Raw genomic sequence first — 20,299 nt, 5'->3', positions numbered from 1 at the left:
ACTTGACTTGTGTGAGTAGTTCTGGTGACCTTGTGTGAAGTGTTACTCCCTTCATTATAGTTATTTTTACTATTTGTTTTAAGGAATAACTTAATGTTCACAGGACTATTAAAATTAAGCAGCGTAGGTCTTAAAACCTCTTACAAACAGAATGATATGTAGAAGTGAGGTAACACAGAGTTGACAGAGAGCACATATTCCAAAGCGCATGTACAAAATAAAGCTACAAATAAAATATTGCTGCGCAGGAGCGTTTTAGCTTATACGGCACTTTTCTGGTAAGTACAAACCTTATTCGCAGTAACCATCCCCACCTGTGAAGGCATCATGGGGTAAAGCTGTTAGGCAACAGAATTTATCATTTGCATTCCAATACATTAGTCTTATTCTAGAGAAGCTGCAGTGTCATTGGAAAGTTTTAACCATTATTAAATATAAGTAGATTTAAAAGCATTAGTCTCCTACGTTCACTGTCTCTTCCTTCAGTATTTCCTAAAATAAGCGGAGACTCAGCAGGAGAACATTTCAACATCTGCTAGTTTTGGCTGCCCTCAGCAGTTACCTTTTTTCCCTCCCCCCCCCCAAGACTTAAATTAACATTATCCCATCCCAACTAGTAACCACAGGCTTTGTGAAGCTCCTGTGAGAAGACAGAGTGTTTCTCTTTACTTCATGAATGTCTCAGAAAAAGGCAGCTGCATTTAAAATACAAAGGTTTATCTAGAAATCGACCTAAGATACACAGTTAGGCATATGTGGCTCCTCAGCTTCTGGGTGTCCAACTTAAAAGCACATCAGAAGGCTTCGTTCTCACAAGGTGAAACCTTTTCTGTGCTAGTATCCCGTCTGTTAGAACATGCACCAGTGACCACTTCTGGCAATTTATCATCTGTCTGTGCTGAAATATACTATCCTTGGCTGCACCTTCTCCCTCCTGCAAATATTTGCGGTTTTTTGGCTACAGATATATAAACATAATTGAGACCACCACAATCTGAGCCTGGAGGAAGCCCCAGAGGGTTGGTTGCTATAACAGCGTTTTGCTTCCAAAGCAGGAAATAAAAAATAAAAGCAAGCTAATCTACACTTCTCCCCAGACCCTTCTGCCTCAGGAATGGCAACCTTCACTATGGAAGTGCCCCAAATCCTTGTGCACCGAACAGGTGAGTGAGCATTTTAACTGGAAATGAGCAATTTCGTATTTGAACTGTTATATGTGGGTTTCAGTTCCCACCTCGCCCCCCCAGCCCTCCAAAAACAATTCAATTACAGCTACAGCCATTATTTTCTTCATTTCCACTCCCAGAGGAGACACCGAATACGAAAGAATCCACTCACCTGTTACTATTTTGGAAGCTGTTTGCGTGGGGTTTGCAATAATACCATCTCCAGCCAGCTGAGAAGGAGGATGAGGCGGAGGGGGAACACTAGGTCTGTTTCTGGGCTTTGGTACGGGCCGTGGCCGCGGCAGCGTACCACTCTGAGGTGGAGAGGGAGACTGGGAGGCTTCTTGAATAGATGGCTGTGACGATAGGGAACTAGCATTGTGCTTTCCTAGAGGGGGTGTATCGGGCGGTGTTGGAGTCTGCGGAGGAGTGTAACAGGGCTGCTCGGGTCCATGCTCACTGCTGGGGGCAGCAGGAGGAGATGCTTGACTGTTTGATTTGGGCTGCTGTGGAGGAGTGGCCTGTGCTGGGGGCTGTGGTGGAGGATGGCTGGGAGCTTGTATTGGGGAAAGGCTGCTGGAGTATCTCCGAGGTGCAGAAACCTGGGAAGTGGAGGTCTGGGCTGCTCCTTGGTTTGCATGTTGACCAGGAGGAGAAGAACTTCTAGCAGGTGGTTTTGGAGAGACAGAAGGTGGCTGAGCAGCTGGGGCAGAACTTTGGCTTCCTGGCTGCCCTGGCGGCGGGTTGGCTGGCTTGGGAGGCGCTGGCGCAGGCTTTTTAACAGCTGTGAAGAGAAGAGGCGAGATTTGACGGTTGGGTATAGTGTAACCAAAATCCTGAAAGAACTGAGTAGCACAAAAGCACACTCAAAAGCATTATCAAAATAAAATGGTGTATTATCAAATAAAAGCAATTATCAATGGGAAGCTACAGAAATGCGTACACAGGTTTACTAATCAATAGTCTTAGTGATAGTGTTCAACAGCATCGGTAACATTGCTACCAGCATTCAGAGTCCAAAAGGCCAAAGGGGCATTTAGCTAGGCCGTAGGGAAATGCAAGCGAATTAAACCACTGTCTGCAGCAAAGGAAGAGATACTCATGAAGTTATTTCAGTAAGGATTTCTGCAGTACATAAAGAATTGGAACTTAGCGGCTTGAAAGCCAAATGAAAACACACACCTCTCCTCATTGAATGGGGACTGGGACCTGCTGCATTCTGTGGCTGGTTAACAGAAAGCTGATTAGTGCTACTTGTTGGCTGGTTCTGGACAGTGCCCGTGTGCCCACCATTTCTCACGGGCGGAGGAGTAGCTGAAGACGTGTTGTCCTTCGATTTTGAGGTGCTGAAAATGGAAAACCCTGAATTAGATGACAATTGCAAGACGCCTTGCCCAGACCAGCTGCACCCGTTCAGGTTTACGTTACGAACTGTGCTATAGTTCTGATCCTCAAGTGCTTCAGAAAAACTTCTGCAGTGGCTGGCATTTACTGTGGCTGAATAGTGCTACAGCTCTTCAAGCAAGAGGCAAGTAGGCTTTAGGCAAGCCTGTGCAAACGATTAATTGCCAAAATTAAATCAGGAATCCAAGTACTTCTGCAGTGTGGCAGCCCCTGTTTGAGCACAGTGCTGATACCTAGGGGTACAGTCTCCATGCTATCGCACCCTCAGGGCATTTGCAGATCCTTTAAAAACAGACTCCCAGCAGTAAAAGTTCATATAAAATTACATCTCCAATTTCCTCAAATATACTCATTACCCCTGTAACTGTTAGCCTTTTCAAAATACCCTGTCACAGCATCACAGCCAATTTGCTGGCAGTTATCTGCTAGACCTGCCTACTTCGGACCAAGTGATGGTAACCTGTGAAGCTCTGCCAGAAAAATCCCCAAGGACATGAAACAACCTGCTACGTATGGTATATGGGTGAGGCAGGTGTAGTCCTCACCGCTGAAGTCCCTGGAGCCTTTGAAAGCCCCTGGGAGGGCCCAGGGACTACAAGAGCCACGGGTGGAGAGAGCAGAAGGGTTTTTTCCATCATTGGCTGGCTAAAGTCTTCTCTCCACCCTACCTGGAATTGAGCTTTCACCTTGCTGGGAGACCAGAACTTGTCTCGAGGGAGCAACCCCTGCAAAACCTTTGAGATTCAGCTCAGGACAAGTCAGGGCCTCCTGACCTTTTCCTATGGAGACAATAGCACTGGGGGGAAACATGACACCAGAGTGGGAACCAGCCGGGGTGGGACTGGGCAGTGCCCCCTCCTCTCGCTATGCACTTGCAGCCGTCACTCGTTTCTCTGTAGTCTCTTGCAGCATCTTAATCATTGCAAGAGGATTAACACCTTTCAGTCCCTTTTGTGGCACATTGCAATCCTAATTTCTCCAGATGTTCTTAATAAATTGCAAGTACTTCAATGCAGAGTTTGCACAGATTTCAAACACAGCTTTTAGACTCTACTCTCAAGGTTTTGTTTTAGCTGCCTATGCCACAAAAGACATCTGTGGAGGAAATATTAAGCCTGCAGGGGATTTCCGAATGAGAAGTTGTTTGTAAAAATGTCACCTGACAGCAAAAGCTATATGCAAAAGAGTCACGTAAGTAAAACTCCACGGTGGTGTTTTACCGCAAGATGCTATGCAAGAGGCTGAAATCGGGAGCACACTGCAGGCCTTTACATGTGGTTTGTTATACCTCTCAGACCACCAAATATTGAAAGCAAAGTGCTGCTTTCATCGTACATGAAAGGAAGAGCCAAGGCTACCGCTATGAGTCTCGGAGTCCAGCAATGCTAATACTGGGGATGTGGCTGTACAAAATTTCAACAATAATTAAGTAGCAAAAAGCCCGTGTACGTGCTTGTCCTAAATAAACTAATACTGAAGCATAATAAATCGACTTCCAGTTTTCTAGCAAGCAAGTCTGGTCATCACTAACACTTGCTACAGACAAAAAAAAACCCACACAAAAAGAGACATACCCAGATAACATGTACAAGAAACAACAAACAAGACCAACAGGTTTCTAGTATTGCCAATGGTAGGATTTGTTCTTTCAGCAGCAAACTGACAGTCATACTGTACGGACACCTCTAGAGTATCACCTGGAAAGGTCAACATGGAGAGTAGAAGTAGTCTTTTTTAGTATTTTTTGTTATCTTTTTTCCCCCCCAAGAATTCTCTTATTTTAGAAAATCAATTCTGGAACATACAGAGCGAAGTATGTTGTTTTAGAAGATCAGTTCTGGAGCAATATGCATGGCAAGAGAGCTCCTGCACAGTGCTTCTGCCCACGCCTGGAAAGGCTTCACACATGACAACACACCTTCCAGTTAGAAGAGGTGCCTTGCGAAGCAGATACAGTTGACGCATCAGTGTGCCGCTGCTGCGACCTGCCAAGCCGCTGCCAGCAGAAGCCATGCCTCTTACCTGACATCCTCATTTCCTTGGCTTTGCAACTGTTCTGCTGTGCCAGCAGAGAGAGCAAAAGCAGCACCCACTGGGCTTGTTTCAGCCACGGAAGCTTGTGAGTGCTGCTCCGCTCCAGACTGAGCCAGCACGCCAGCCTCCGTGGGTGGAAGTGGTGGCTGGAAAGCAGGGGATGTGTGCTTTCTATTTACAGTGCCACATCTCCGAGGATTCGCTTGGAAGTCCATAACCTTGACACCAAAGCTACAGAAAGAAGAGAGAGTAAAACACACCACGCCAGCCAACACCAGGTAACTAAAGCAACAGGACAACTGGATGTTATCACCCACAGAGACAAAGGCAACCCCTGTTGCTCAGCATGCAAAGCCGTAACAAGGAAAGCTCCAACCTTCCGCAGATAACACCATTAATGTCAAGACATGCAAGGCTATTCGCCTTATCCACAGAGAGGTGAGCTGAACATAAGCAGAACACACTACTAAATTACATTTGAAGACAAGACATTGATGACAACGAGGTCAAACCACGCAGTAATTTTACATGTAAATACGTACATTTCCTGACATACCAGAGTATCTCCTCACCGAATGCATTTTGCCACATGAATTTTGTTTCTATTACACACTAAGCTGCAGTACAGATTTCAAGATGGACAAAAAATGCCACTGGATACACGCTATGATTTGTGTTTAAGGGAGAACTATGGATAAACAGACTAAAATTCTAACAGATTTTAGAATGCATACAGCACATTCATTCCAGAATTTAATTTTATTCTTGTGTTAAAGACTGAATCTCGAACTGATTTTCTTCTTCCTGTCAGTACTGATAAATTTGCCTGTGGCTAGCCACAGCTAACATTTGGGCAACCATTTAACATCTGCATAAACAGCTAGAAACAAAACAGCACATCACTTGAATACTCATGGTATGAGTGATAATAAATGAACGTTACACTACGTGTTTTATGGGAAAACAGCACCGTTTACTCTTATTTTTTAGCGTTCTACTGTTTGCTGTGGTATACTGTACCATCATCAACTCAGAAGTCTTATCATGAAGGCACCAGGTAACACCACCTCAGCTTATGGGCTTTGAAAAAGAAGCCATGGAATATCAGAAGTTAGATACTGCTCGATGCTACTGTATGACACTTCTGTTTCGGTGGATTTTAGACCCCGCCCCCCCAGATCTGTAATAGGAAAGTGGTACTTGGAAGCAGTAGTTATCTGCTTGGTTTTTATCACGCACAGAGTATAACCGTCAGCAAATACCAGTACATAACCAGTGCACTACCTCTGCAGCCCTCCTCAGGCTGCAACAGCTTGGGGGAGGAAATAAATCACTGCTGTTACCTACAGTATTTCCATGAAATTGTCCTCCTGAGACCAAGAAAGCGTGTCTGATTACAGCCTCCTCAGTAGTCCAGTTCTCAGGAGTGGGCGAATAACTGAAACCTAACCCGAGAATGAAACGTACCTTTCCTTCCTCAATAAATCCCCTTCCATTACAGTCATACTAACAGGCCTCTTCCGTTCCAGTGTCCCAGATTCATATTCGTTCCCAGTGTGTGACAAGTGATTCGAATTAACAGCAGGAATTGCAACAAATGCCCCAGACACATTGAAATCTTGATCTGAGAGAGAGACAGACAGACAGAATGCATCCTAAGACATACATATACAAAACGGTGCCTCACTGCAAAAAACGATGGGAGGTTTACCTGCATAGGGTTATCCCAAATACAAAATTCTTTTAACTATGGCAAGAATTTACCTCCAGGAAAGAACCAGTCCGCGTGCTGGATAATTGGCTCAATAACTGCAACCACATGGACTGAAGTTGCTGCTGCCATTTCAGCAAGGGATCTGCAGAAGAAATTTGTAGAACAATTTATACAGAATTCTACCAAAATAAGAAAATTTTTAAAAAATCACATTACTGAAATGACACGTTGTGCTATGTAACAAGCCTCCCAAGTACCACATAAAAAGCAACTTCTCACTTCTGTGAAATCTAGACTGTTCAGTAACATTCATAGCATTTGAAGGCACTCCTAAAAAGATGCACGCCTAGAAGGATCTGGAGGCACACATTGAGAGAACATTGGAAATATTTCTTAACCAAACCGCCTGTTGCTGTGAATAGCCTACATGATGTAAAACGATCTGACAAGCAATTCTACAGCTTCGTGGAAGTTCTGTTTTGTAGCTTTCCTAGAAGAACTTACCCTTCATTCTTTGCCCATAACAAGTTGGGGCCCAAGACTATTGCGATATTGCTGGGTGTCATTTTATTAACATCGCTGTTCTGTGCGAGCTTCGCTAGAAATTTGATTAAATACCTACAAAAAGGAAAGAAATAATTAAAGAGCAGGAACTAAGAGCATTTCTTGGTGAAGCCAACTAATTTAAATCAAGAAATGGTAAAGATGGCTCCAAGCAAAACAGAATATGGACAGCCTTCACGCTTGGTAGCTGGCTACTAAGTTTCGACTCATGAATCAGAAAAGTTGAACTGGGTAGAGAAGAAATCATCTCCCACCTTAACAAAATGGAACTACAGAACTAATGTACTTCAGAAAAACCGTTTAGTTTGAGAATGCCTACTCCACAGCTATTTTCATATCTTGTAATAGAACTTCCACACTTCTAGGAGTGACCAGAGTTGGTTTTGTTCCAATTCATTCCCAAAGGCAAAACCAAATGGAAAAATAACACGTGTAAGATACATCTGGGTGATTTCTACAACTGAAAATACAACAAAAAGCTCAGCTGGTGAAAAGCCAGGTACCTTTGCCAGCAGCACGGCCCTTAGACAGAAGGGTTCTGTGCATCACTATTTCATTACAGTCAACGGTGAATTAACTTGACTGAAAAGGTGTATCGCCACCAATGCACACCAACTACTTGATAAAACAGGAGGTCCTTTCATAAACCTATCTGAATTTGGCCGAGAAGAGAAAAAATGAGTTTGTGTTAATCAGCTTTGAAATGTAGTACTCTAGCGCCAAAGTGGCTGTGCTGCAAGTCAACCCGTGTTCATTCATACCTGAAATTAGCGTGGTAATGCTTAGGTAACCTGTTACAAATCCTCCATAACTCTTGTAGCTTCTTATCCTGGTCCTGAATACTGAAAGGATAAAAAAAAAAAAAATCTGTTACATACATCTTACTTTCAGATCAGAAAACTGTTGTTTCTGCAGTGAACGAAGAGATGACCTTCCAATTATGCCAAATAAATACACTGGTTTACATTCAGTAATTCAGTAACCTGCTAGCCAAATCCCTGAATTATCTCTACCTGCAATGAAAGAAAACTGCTTAAGCATCGATACTCTGCAGCCAGTAGTCTGAAGCAACCCTTATGTTCAAACATAAAATAGTATTTCACCACATTTTTGTGCAATTAGTATTAAGCTGAACGACAGAATTAAAAATAATTCGCTACACAAAATAAGTTACCTGTTAGAGCAGAAATGAGAAAGTGAACTGTGGGCTTGGTCTTTTCTTTTGAATCCATATATGAAGAACCAAATTTGATAAAAATATGTAGAATGTTTCCCTATATAACTATTATTAGTACGCTTACTTGGCAGCTTGCGTCCATTCTTCATATAGGCTGTAGGTCATTAAAGGTTCTGGCAGCTCTCGCAAATAGGATTTCAGGGCACCTGCAATGCAGACCAGACACGTGCCAGCTTCTTAGCCAGTGCTCTCAGCCTTTATTTACAATTCTGTCCTCACATTTGCAATTTTATCTGAGCAATAGGACCCAAGTTCCAGTGAAACAGCGGAAGACCTGACACGCATATCTGCTCAACACTAACTCGAAAGGTCTTCCAGTAATTCCTGTAACTTGCCAGAAACACGTGCTCTAAAACTATGAACCATCTCTTTAGAAAAAAACAAACCTTATTAAAGGTCAACATGTGGCTCTAATCTCCCCGATCACATTCACACTCTCGGCATGAGAGAAAATACGGTATTTGGATTACTACGATCACTTAAATTTTACACACTGCTCTGTCAGGCAGACACAACACGCCAGGTGCGATGAGCACGCGTACCCTGGCCTTATCCGTGTGACGCTGCGCAGTGAAGTCAACTCCCCGTTCATTCTCATTCATAGTTTATCTGCCGAGATCAACACCGTACGCTGCAGCAAGTCAACAGTTGAACGAACGGCTTAAGCTTGCGTTGTATCACTTTATACCTGCTTTTGATTCAGAACATTCACAATACCTGCAACAGCATGGGGATCAGAATAAAATTCATCAAGCTGGGAAGTTGAACAGTCCAAGGCAGCTTTCAGCTTTTTTAACTTGGAGGCTCCAGCAGCAATTCTGAATAAACCCTGCAAAAGAAAAATAAAATGTATTTGACGGGTAACACCACGTTAGCACAAGCGTGAAACAGCAGAAGTTTTATGACAGCCTCTTTCAGAACAGTTTCACGTTGGGTGTCTTCACCTCACACTGCTATGACCCAGGTGGCTCTTAATGTCACCGCCACCGGACAACGCTTTAGTTCCCTCTCGCCCATGGCCCATTCCTAGTCTCTCATTCTAGGTGCTTTCATCTCCAAGATACTTCAAATAGGGCTGAAGGTTATTCTCTTGCAAAAGACTTATCTGCACTAATGAACACAGTTAGTTAAGCAACCCGTTAAAAAGTACAGACACCAGTCCGCGAGTTTGACCGAGCTCTCTTTTCCTGTCCTTCTCAGCGCGTGCTGTGGCATTACCTACCTCCTCTCTCATCCCCGTTTCCAAAAGCATCATTACACAGGCTTCAATAGGGACTGCAATTTCACGCCCACTGCGCTTGAGATGCTCTTCTAACGGAGTTCCAAAAGCTGGTTTTTCAGTCCATTTGTCTAGTTGGAGAGTATCAAAACACTGAGCAAAATATCTAAGAAACACTTGAATTATGTCCCAGACAAGAAAAAGACAAAAGCCTCCACAACAGCAAAGAAATCTGCAGGATACAGTAGGAGTTTTAGAGCCCTTGAGTGGTAAAGTCCCTTATATCATGACTAAAGAGAAGATGAGCCTGCTGGTTTTGAAGAAAGAAAATACTTCTGCATCTTTCTGGATGGAACAGCACACGCAAATCCTTTGTATAACGGACGCGTGTGTCCCACTGGGCCTCACACAAGAGCCACCGCACGGCTGTAAGTTACATCAGCTCTGCTTTGCCAAGCCACCAAAAGGCTTAGGTTTGCGAGGATCTCTGGAAAACGCCGTCCAGTTGCATGACCTGGGCTGATCTTAGTTTTAACTGTATTTAAGGTGGATGAAAACTGAGCTGTTAACACAGAGTTTATCGCTGATTTAAGGAATCGGCAACTTAAAATGGATGTGTAACAGGCCCGGTGTTTTTCATCGCAATCACCACATTAGCAGCCCACCACTAATGCTTGCGCAAATTCGCAATTCAATTTCTCGATTGTTGCTTAACTCTGAAAGTCAAAATTGGCACAAGGTTCTCCAAATTGAGTATGAATTTCTTGTTTCTTAATTTTTTTTCCCACCCATTTCTGGTGTCTTAATTGAAAAAATGCAGATGTAAAAGGTTGTTAGTACAGATGCGTTATCTCTTTTATGCGGAAAAAAGGTCACGAAAGATGAAGACTTTGAAAGAGTCCTCTGAAGACACAATGTGTTTCTGTAAAGGATTTAATTTACCCTTTTTGCTTATGAAACCACATCAGCTACACCCCCATAAGGCTTTAGGCCCCCTCACTCATTAGGCCCACCACGAGAGGCACACGTCATTTGCCCCAGCTTTGCACATTACAGCACACGTTGGGAAGAGAAATCTTAGCAATTGTTTGAAGTCACAGTAACACAGACGACAGCTAGAAACAACTGAAGCCATGCCCCGCACTTCGATGTTAGACACTGGGCCGCTCCGACAACGTGCCCCCTCGCCCACCTCCTAGGACGGCTAAAGCTGTTCCGAAGCATTTGTCGTATGAAAAGTCGGAACAAAGCCGCTAAGCAACAACAAATCTAAAGCCGTCACATTTGTAAACAGAGACCCTTCCACACAGCCGTAAGGCAGCCCTGATTCTGTGTAAGCACTTCTTTGCATCACCTCGCCTCCCACCAGACCTACCGATATTCTCTGTCATTCAGCAAGATGCTCATATTTCTTGATATGTTTAGTTTAATGGTTCATCTTTTACAACGTGCATGGGGTCCACAACCGAAAACACTTGAGTCTTGCTCAGCTCCGATTATGTTCTTCTCACCCTACTTCCGGCAATTAGCAGGTTAAGAGGCAGTATAGCCACTATCAAGGATCGCAATTTCACCAACACACAGTGCATCTTTATGCATTAATGATGCGCCTTAACTCCCATTGGCAATGGAAAACTGAGCAGCATGGGGAAGAAATTAAACCATATTACTCGCTCTTCTTAACTGCTGATATTCAACGCTAAGGTGAACACCCCATTGGCCGCTGCAGTGCGGTGTGCACGCTGGGAAAAGGGATTGCACAAAAGAAGGGAAAAAGTTGAGCTCCTCAGAATAAGGGGAGTTTTTCTGATAATCACCTAGAAATAATTCTAGAAGCAAGAACCCTAAAAAGCTCCTAAATGACAATGAAACTTTCATCGGCCTAAGAGGCCAGGTATGAATTAGCAAAAGGTCACACGGTATTCAAGGAAAAAGTGCAAGCAAATAAAAAAATCCTTCCTTTACCCCCTTGGGTATCAAGACAGATCCTCAATATTTTATTAGTGTGTTAAAATATGGCCAGAGAACTCCAGAGAACGCGAAGATGGAATTATGCTTGGGAATGTAAAATTGTTAAGTAGATCAAAATGGCCTTATTAAATAAGTCCGCATGCAAGAGAATCAAGATAAAGGAGGAGAATATTGTGCATAGGTGGCACAGGCAAGGAGAAGCATCAGCCAGAGCACAGGTTACTTTACCTTGATGGGCTTGAATTTCGGGTAGGACCTTTTCTATGACTGCTAATGCTTTTCTATGGTAATCTGCTTGTGCTTCTAATAACTGAGAACAGAAGCCACATTTTAAAAACAAAAAGAGCATTAGCTTCTGATGAGCACATCATACAAGAGTAGAAGGTTTATCACACAAAATGTAATCTTTGAGAACTGAGTGTCTATGCACATACGTGCTGCAATCAAAGTCATGCTGAAAAAATACTCACCATAACAAAACATCTAGCATATTCCCCTTCTTTGGACACGAAGTTATACATGTCTGCTGCTAGTTGATCCTTTGAAAAAGAAAAGAATGCAAAATAGTACATTGAATTTACAGGGGCGTTTCAACTTATACAGAAGGACAGAAGCACCTGTGTTTATTTTGCCTGCAGTAAGTTTGAGCTATCAATTCGGGCAGCTCAGGAAGGCAGTAACCCACCTACTCCACTACACACATTCCTCTAAGCGGAATTCATCCAAACACCTTGCTTTGGGGTTTATACAGCAAAGCAGCTGCCCACAAGCCAACAACTGGCCCATATGGCAGTACGTGATTTACAGCCAACCCCTGCGTACAAAGAAAGCCAAGTACTGCTAAGAGGTTTTTGGTGCTCAGCTCAACTGTGGCATAATGTGACAACTGAGGAGTGAAACTGGATGTGAACTGCTCAGAGCTGTAATGGTCAGACTGGTCCTTTTACACCAGCAGCCTGAACTCAGCCAGGTGGCTCCCGCTGCACGGCTGCTTGGTGGCTTGAAGCACACTGACACCCTGAACGATTCAGACAAGGCTAAGAGACAGTTCCTTCCTGTAACTGTCTCAGACTGAAACGGAAGATAATGTAAAATACCCATCTTAAAAAAAAAAAAAAAAAAAAGAGTAGTTCCTCATTAAATTCAAGCCATTCAGAGACCAGCTAGCATTAATATATCTTTACAACACACAGTTTAACAGCCACATAATTTGCGGCTGCAGCAATCAGCCAGCCAGTTCCACATGCGAGGCTTAGAGAAGCAGCCGTATTCTGGTTGCTGCTGTTGCTAGCGAGACGTACATAAAGGATGGGGACTCATCTTGCCGTACCTTGCATTGTTCTACTTTATTTCCAGCTTCATCCATCTCTTCCTTAAGAGATTCTATTTTTGAAGGATGCACTTGAAAGTTTGTTCCTGAAGTCTTGTGGGCTTGATTATACCTGTGGAAGAAAGGCTTCGGTCATTTTGTGAAAACTAATATTAAACAAGAATCTGCAGTTATGGCTCCCTTGAAATTGGTTTCTTTTGACCAAAAACAAACCCAGCAGTTTCAGAAGTTTTCCGCCAGAACTATGGCAGGTGCTCAAAACACACCGTTTGTGACAGGCTGGCACAATTCACAAACAGCTGAGCAACTATAAAAATCCACAAGAAATCCTGCTTCCTCTACAGCCTCTAACATGGGTGTATAAAATCCCAGAAAAAAAAAAAGCTGCATAAACTATCGCCACAGTTTAAGACTGTTTAAAGGGACTTAAGGGTAAGTTGAACAGCCTACGACCCTGCCAATGAGATGGTTCAATATAATGCTGTAAAAGCCCTTGGCGCGGTTACAAAATTAGACTCCTATTCCTTATTTAAGTTGACAACTTCAGTGAGATGGAAAGAAGATGATTTCTGAGCACTTTTCCAATTACGTATAGGCATGCAAGAGCTCCAAAATCTTGATTCTGTTTGGATCTAGTAGTCATGGGTCCTTTTTTGAGTAACTTAAATGTACGTTTGTCTTTTTGGCACAGTATTAACATGCATTCAGTAGCATTTCAGAAGCACGTACCAGCATCAGATCAGACACCATGAGATGCCAACAAGAAGTTAACAGGAACAGAAAAGGACCTAGTAATTAAAATTATTTCTTACCTTCCTCTTGCAGAATCCCAGTCCAACACCAGCTTTGCAAGCTGTTTCCTCTGCTTCTGGATGTTCGGGATCTCTGTCTAAAACAAGAATTCAAGGCTTACGTTTACTTTTAAATTGTGTGTTGTGATAAACTTCGTTTTGTAGATTTCACATCCACTTTCCACCACTAACGCGTGGCCCCTTACAAGAGTTTTATTATTAGCAATGAGACGAGCCCTTTTTGCTCCGTTTATACATAAACCCAGATTTATTCCCTCCGCCAGGCTGAAGCGACTTACCTCTGTTAGCAGACAGAGTGGATCCAACACTTCTCTTTCGATCTGTACCTCGTGCTGAGAGAGCTCCATTGCCAGCTTATTCTCTGCATCACCGCACGTATCTAGCATTTTCCTTCAGTAATTATAGGAAGTTGTAACGTGAGTTAGTACTGACTAAAGAAGAAAGATTCAAAACAAAACAGCAGTGGCCCTTCGTCATCTGCTACCCCCTTTGGAAAGCTGGGTTGCGCAGAACAAGGTATTACTTCATGGCATAAACCCAAGATGCTCTACGCCATCATGGGCAAATTTGGGATAGGCAAGGAATGTTATTAAACCTTTGTCTTCAAAAATTCCTTAGCCATTACAACAGTTTCAGAGGCTTTAAGTCATCTAGGTGATTATACTGGCTCTAAGGGCAGAGAAGTTAGTATTTATTTCAAAGCCCATCCTTCCATCTCACCAGGTGCAGGGAAATTGCTCAATCCGGTATTTAATTTTGTCCTAAGTCCCTTTAACATGAAGAAGTCTTAACACAGTAATGCTAAGCAGTCACATATGCAGCAGTCTCAGGTTCCAAAACCATGACTTGACCTTTGTTTTAAGCTTGTTCTAAGGAAAACCCTTTTCTCTAAGATTGTTACACATGTTCAAATCTCCTGCAACAGCTCACAAAAATGCACAGAAAGGTTTTTAAGGTCATTCTATGCTGTCTCCATTAGCATTCCCAGCAGCAACGAGGAAACACATTTGCTCTAGGAATTCAGCATATTGGCGTTCATTTGTTTCTGCCGCTTTCCTGTAAGTTGCAAATACGCACTTTGCCAGGATAAGGAAATTGGCATTTTTTTAAACTAGGAGACATTAATGGAAATCAGCATTATTTTAAGTAATTAACGCAAAACTGCAGAATACGGTATTTACATTAAGTTTTAAACTTTAAATGAAGATGATAATTTTACTAATCCACATGGAGAAAAGCCATTTTCAAAAGCTTTTAAGATAGCAGAGAATCAGAATCCTCAGGAGCGCAATTCAGAGCAAGCTTAAAACTTGACCCCAGCACTCCAGAAGAAACGCCCGCTCACTTCTTCTCCCTTTGGATTAGAGAAGGAATCTAGAAATATCAGTTTCATTAGACTGAAAACAGCCTTTATGTACCCAAAGTCTCTAATTAGAGCCCTGCAGGCACTAAAATGACAGGCTGCAGCTTATAAAGCCAAATACTTACCCCAGCAGAGTTTCATCACTGAGCTGGATAGATCCTTCTTGCATATTTTGAGCAAGAGCTGTTAGAGGAAGTTTTTTCTATGGAACAGAAGGAACAGTGCTTAGCTTAGCGCTATTCACCCTTTCCAGCTTTCCCAATACATCCCCTCTAAGATTTCTCTTCTTCCATATGGTTTCTATTATACACATATGCAGCTCATTCTTTGACCTTAAAAAAATGCCAAGTCACAAGAAGTTTCAAGCCTCAAGACTCCTGTTTTCAGCTACTTAGAAAAGCACTTTTTTTCTCCATCTTTGTTAGCACGACTGGCCCAAAGCACATCTCAGCTACTGTCAGAGACAAGTAAACAGCTTTAACTTGAAATCCAAGAAAGCAGCTTGTCACCCATCCCTCTGCAGAGGCTTGCTGTGTGTGCCCGTTTTCAGGAGCTCTCTGTTAGTCAGTAAAAGGGGAAAACTTGAATGTTAATTATTTCTGGTTCTACCACTTTAAGAAATCCTACCTACGGCTTTGCTAAAAAGGGGCAGAAATCAAACGTGTACGGAGAAACATTTACAGTTAATTGTAGATGTCAGTGCACAACGGTAACTCTAAATATGAGGGGCCTGATCAGAGCTGCAGAGTGTCTTCTCGTCTTGGGTCTTACGAATGCTGTAAGTCCTCAGCACACTGCAGAAACAAGCCAGTGTCCTGACACTACTGAGGTACTCCAAGGTCACGTTACTGTGTCTGGATGGGGAATTACAGCTAGCATTTTATCAAATAATGTCAACACGTGAGATGATTTTACAGAGGTTTTCTTCTCTTGGATGATTTGAGGCATAGCAGCTGATCAGTACTTAGAAGGCCGGGCTGCATTCAGACTAGTCTCAGAAGACAAGCCGAAGGGCAACTGTACTTACATGTCTCTTGTCGGGGTCTGTACCATGCTGGCCCTGAAAACATGCAATTAGTCGCTTCTGGGCAATGTGGCAAACAGATCTCACGGTGTCAAGACGTCTCTCAATCTAGTCGGCAGGAGGGGGAGAGAGGAGGAAGAGAAAACAAAACAAAAAACAGAAGTTATTTTCCTGGCCTCAGCAGAAAATCTTCCTCCTCTATGGCACTTAGTTCTGGGTTGCATATTTCTCAAGTTCTACAGCTTACAAGAAGGTCAGATGCTTAGCAGAAGTGCCTGACAGCAAAAACGCTTGGGAAGAGATTTAAAGTGCTTTTTTCCTCCCTCAGTGGCACAGCAATTCAGTTGGAGCTCGCAACGCTCACAAGACTGGAAGAGGGAGAAAAACATCGCCCTTATTTTTTGTGTCGGCAAAAGAGAATCAGGTTGGTACTTGCCACCTGAGATGAATGGCACATGCAGATATTTAAGACACTAATTTAGGGAGAAAGCTGTGGGAAAACTCTTTTTTTTTCATTGCAACCTTGTAAAATAGAAGGCTACAGACGTGCCTGACCACTCCTTTACACTGGGCCCAACCTACATACTGCAAGCTTTCTATTGCCTCTCCTCCTCTGGCCGTTAAATACGAGGACAAAGTTCCCGCATGCTAAGCAAAATAATATTTTCAGAGAGAGATTAATGGGATTCAAAAGGGCTGTGGAATGAAAAAAATAGGCGTCAATGCACAAACAAGAATTCTGTTTATCACAGTGTTTCTGAAACATGGCTTAATACATAGGCTGAATATGACAAAGATATACGTTAATAAACTGTTCTTTTAAGGGATTTTAAGTAGAGAATTTGGATTATTTCAAAGACCACCGAAAGCAAAGTGATGAGCAGGGGGACAGAACTGCTTATGGCACGGAGCTCTCTGTGCACAGCACCAAAAGAATGTGGTTTGTCTGCATTTTGATGACTCACCAAGAATAAAAGGAGGCCCTTTGGAATGGCTTCTATTTAAAAAGCAAGGAGAAAAAAAAGTAGATTTCATCTGCAGAAATAACCTGAACAGACTCCAGTTTTTGATACAGCTCTAAAAATCACTCCTATTACACTTTCAGGAGGGCAATAATTCTCCCCAGCTTTCCTATCAATCATTAATACAGCTGAAGAGTGGTAACTTTAGCGCCAGGTTATTATGCCCTGTGTTAGCCCCTGTTAAGGGCACCACACCTGCATTTAAAGCCAGAGACCGACGGCTGGTTTTTGCGGAGATGGCAGATCTCTATGTTCTAACGAACACAAAATGCTGTAGATTCTCGTTTGGAACATTACGCATCCAGGTTAAGAATGACATGGTTTTTCCTCCCAACAGGTTTATTTGGCACTACTACGATGGGATATGCGTATCCCTAAAGCGGTTACAACTGGAAGGATGTAATCAGGTCCCAACAAAAGCAGCCGGTAAAAACTACAGCTACGAAAAGGGACAGCAGACCCAACAGCCGAGGAGGCTTCGGAGCGTGGGTTGGGAGAAGTGGTGAGGAAGAAGATGCCAGCAGAGGGAGGCACAGACAGACGGGGACTTGGAGAGGATCAGCGCAGAGTCGCCGCTGCTGGGCACGAGTCCCGTCCTGAACGCACGAGCAAGTGCAGGACTGGGCTCCCCGGTTCCTTTCCGAAGAGGGGAGCAGCAGTTCTGCTAAACTGTAACCTGGAGGAACACGCAAAGCTGGGCCTTGGGGCTGTCCTGCCCAGCAGCCACCTTTACCAGTCCAAAGGGAAGGTGAAGAACCACCAGTACAGGGCAGCTGGTGAGTTGGAGGACCAGCGTAGGAAGGCTGAAGCTTCACTGGCCACATGAGGCACGAAGGGGACTAAAAGCTCTTGACAGCCACAAGATGAACCCAAGTTGAGGTGCTCAGAAAGCTTAGTGAAAATCCATTGAAGTGCAGAGAAACTGCCCGCTCTGAAAGCACAAGGCATTGCCTTTTATTTACAGAGCATATATCAACAAGATCAAAATTAAGTCCACTTCAAAAAAGTCCACATGAAGATACATGAACATGAAGGTACTGTTTGTGGTCTGCTGTTGCAGCTAAGAATTTCTGTTGTGTTATCTTCAAAATTAAACACCACCAACGCATTCTAAACCATCCACTATTTGTGAAAGCATTCATTTATCCTTGGTCACGTAATTAAGACATCTTAAAATACTGAGCACAGGTTTTCCCCCACCCCCCCCCACCCCTGAAACACGGTGGCATCCTGTAACTGAACCCTCTTACAGATCCCAGCGGACTAACACAGCCCTTGTCAGCCACGCACGGTGGCTTGTGTTCCTTGGACCCTGGAACACTTATATTCCCAGGAGCCTCCTTCCAAGCAGTCTGAACGCCAAACTCAAAGGGCAGAAGACTGATAGGAGGAATGTGACCCCAGAACTTCACAATAATGCCCTCCCCTCTCCGATCTGCTTTTTAGTTCATAGATGTCAGGGAAACCACGAAGGACATTAATCTCTCTTAAGCTACCTTTGAACCAAAAATGTGACCTACAGGCCATGCTGTCTGTACCCACAGGGCATCTTCAGCGTACGAAACATCACACAATTGCTTTATTATATGCTACAAGGGCATGCCAGAAAGTGGGTCTATTGTAGAAGCATTTCCAGTACTGAATTATATTCCTTGTTTTCAGACAGGAGCACATTTAACAGAGACACTTAAAATGGAGCATTACACTTGAGAAAACAGTAAAAAAGCTATGGCAATCCTATGTCAAAGCTTGAGCTAAATATAAAAAAAAGAATGCTGTGAAAAATGTTTATAAAGTGAACCATACCACGCTTTTAAGGGTTAGATAAGAGCCTCCCTCCCCTCCACAAGCCCCCAAGAGCAAACAAACAAGTGAGTAAATTCTTCCACTTGGGTGTAGCCAGTCTGCTCCGTGCCTGGGAAAGCCTTGCTTGCAAAATTTTTTTGGCAACAAGCAGCAATACTCTTGGCTTTCACTTCTTGTTACTATCCTGCAGCTAACCAAGAAAACAGATGGGCCCGTGAAGGCTATCAAGGTGTTTTAACATCCTTTATGCCATTTAGTTGCGCACAGCTCTTTAGAAATTAAAAATAGCACTGTCAAACGGTCAAGATATTTATGGTTCCAATAAAGCAGTGCCCTGGAACGCAGGGTAAAACGTGTCAGGTCAGCTCATTTCACCCTTACTCAAGATGATTTCATATATTTGTGCTGAATTCAAGTTTTAAAGCCGATATATTCTCTCATGTCCTACTTAATCTGAACTGCCAGAGAGATTTGAAATAGAAGTACTTGCATCATCTGTTTGGCTTCCATGTTTTGTATAGAGGTCCTGAACTTAAACATACTAAGATGCTTTGTAATCAATTTGAAATAACCCTTACAGGCGAGGCCCCGTGGAGCAGCTTAGCCTGACCTACCTTGCCAATTCACCTTCTGCCACTTTTAAAAGTCCTTCACAAAGTAACGAGAGGAAGAAAACTATGCAGAACAAATCTGGAACCAAATTTGTTCCGTGTAATCAGTCAACCTTGTTAATCTAGCAGTTGTGACTAAAATCCCACCAGGAAAACAATGTTTGATTAGATGGTAAACTTTCAAAAAGATAAGTCTGCAAACAAATCAAATGCCAGTGTGACACATTTGAGAACAAACATCACAAGCCAAACCAGAAGCATTTGTACATTTACTTAGAGTAACTCCAGACTTTCAGAAAAAATTGGCATTATCTATTAGCAAGCAGTTGGCATGTTTTTTGCCACTTCTCTTAAGGCCCAAGTTGAACTCAAGAGAAACAGAAATGAAGACAGAAACCAGCTGTGCCTAATCACAGTTTCTTCCCAGCTCATCGTCCTCCACCAGACACACTGGCAAGTCATTAGCACTAATGGCTCCTAAGCTAAACAAGCTAGTTCATCTAATTAAAAGCAAAAAATGCTTCCTCTTTCACTTTATCAAGCCGTATGATTGGATTCAGAAATAAAAGTACCTGAGTTTTTCCACTCAAACTGTATCATAGATTTTTCATGTGCTGAGAATCCAGCCAAAGAGATCCTTGTTTTCATCCCTGTCATTTGCATATTTTTGTCCCCACATTACATACTCCACAAAGCTCAGAAGGCTCAAGCTTCACAAAGAGCATTTTAAAAAAATACATATTAACTGCGTTACAATACCTGCAACAGGTCTTCACTGAGTACCTCTGTTTTCTCAGCCCTGAGGGAGGAAAAAAAAAAAAAAAAAGAGACCATTGTCAGACTAATTAGCACATCCAGGGTCAAAGATTGCTATAATGCTTTCAAAAAGCCGTTCAGATTCAAGTTACAATCTCATTATGACTGCTGCTGCAAACACCACCACATTGGTACGTAGCACTGGCTCCCGGCACAGTGACCCACAGCACGAACCCGCTGCCCCAAGCTCAGCGATATTTCAGGCT

General features: G+C 43.0%; 1 protein-coding gene across 16 annotated transcripts in view; it reads right to left on the bottom strand.

The window, feature by feature from the left end:
* Positions 1-20,299, bottom strand: part of ARHGAP17 (Rho GTPase activating protein 17) — a 48,269-nt gene that overhangs the window by 5,112 nt on the left and 22,858 nt on the right. For 4 of the 16 annotated variants that reach the window (XM_075104609.1, XM_075104602.1, XM_075104601.1 and 1 more), the window contains exons 2-19: positions 20,037-20,076; positions 15,842-15,946; positions 14,940-15,016; positions 13,730-13,841; positions 13,452-13,528; positions 12,640-12,751; positions 11,780-11,848; positions 11,538-11,619; positions 9,342-9,469; positions 8,837-8,948; positions 8,184-8,265; positions 7,644-7,724; positions 6,823-6,936; positions 6,369-6,460; positions 6,072-6,228; positions 4,593-4,835; positions 2,349-2,512; positions 1,339-1,950 (exon numbers count right to left, since the gene is read on the bottom strand). In XM_075104609.1, the coding sequence (XP_074960710.1) occupies positions 1,339-1,950; positions 2,349-2,512; positions 4,593-4,835; positions 6,072-6,228; positions 6,369-6,460; positions 6,823-6,936; positions 7,644-7,724; positions 8,184-8,265; positions 8,837-8,948; positions 9,342-9,469; positions 11,538-11,619; positions 11,780-11,848; positions 12,640-12,751; positions 13,452-13,528; positions 13,730-13,841; positions 14,940-15,016; positions 15,842-15,946; positions 20,037-20,076 (2,459 nt within the window). Of the gene's footprint in view, positions 1-290; positions 339-1,338; positions 1,951-2,348; positions 2,513-4,592; positions 4,836-6,071; positions 6,229-6,368; positions 6,461-6,822; positions 6,937-7,643; positions 7,725-8,183; positions 8,266-8,836; positions 8,949-9,341; positions 9,470-11,537; positions 11,620-11,779; positions 11,849-12,639; positions 12,752-13,451; positions 13,529-13,729; positions 13,842-14,939; positions 15,017-15,841; positions 15,947-20,036; positions 20,077-20,299 lie in introns of all 16 variants that reach the window. The other 12 variants (XM_075104594.1, XM_075104593.1, XM_075104596.1 and 9 more) reach the window with 4 other exon arrangements.

Source organism: Phalacrocorax aristotelis, chromosome 10 (genome assembly GCF_949628215.1).
Source record: "Phalacrocorax aristotelis chromosome 10, bGulAri2.1, whole genome shotgun sequence".
Classification (NCBI taxonomy): domain Eukaryota; kingdom Metazoa; phylum Chordata; class Aves; order Suliformes; family Phalacrocoracidae; genus Phalacrocorax; species Phalacrocorax aristotelis.
The sequence above is the reverse complement of the archived record's forward strand: the minus strand, read 5'-3'. Positions and strand labels throughout refer to the sequence as shown.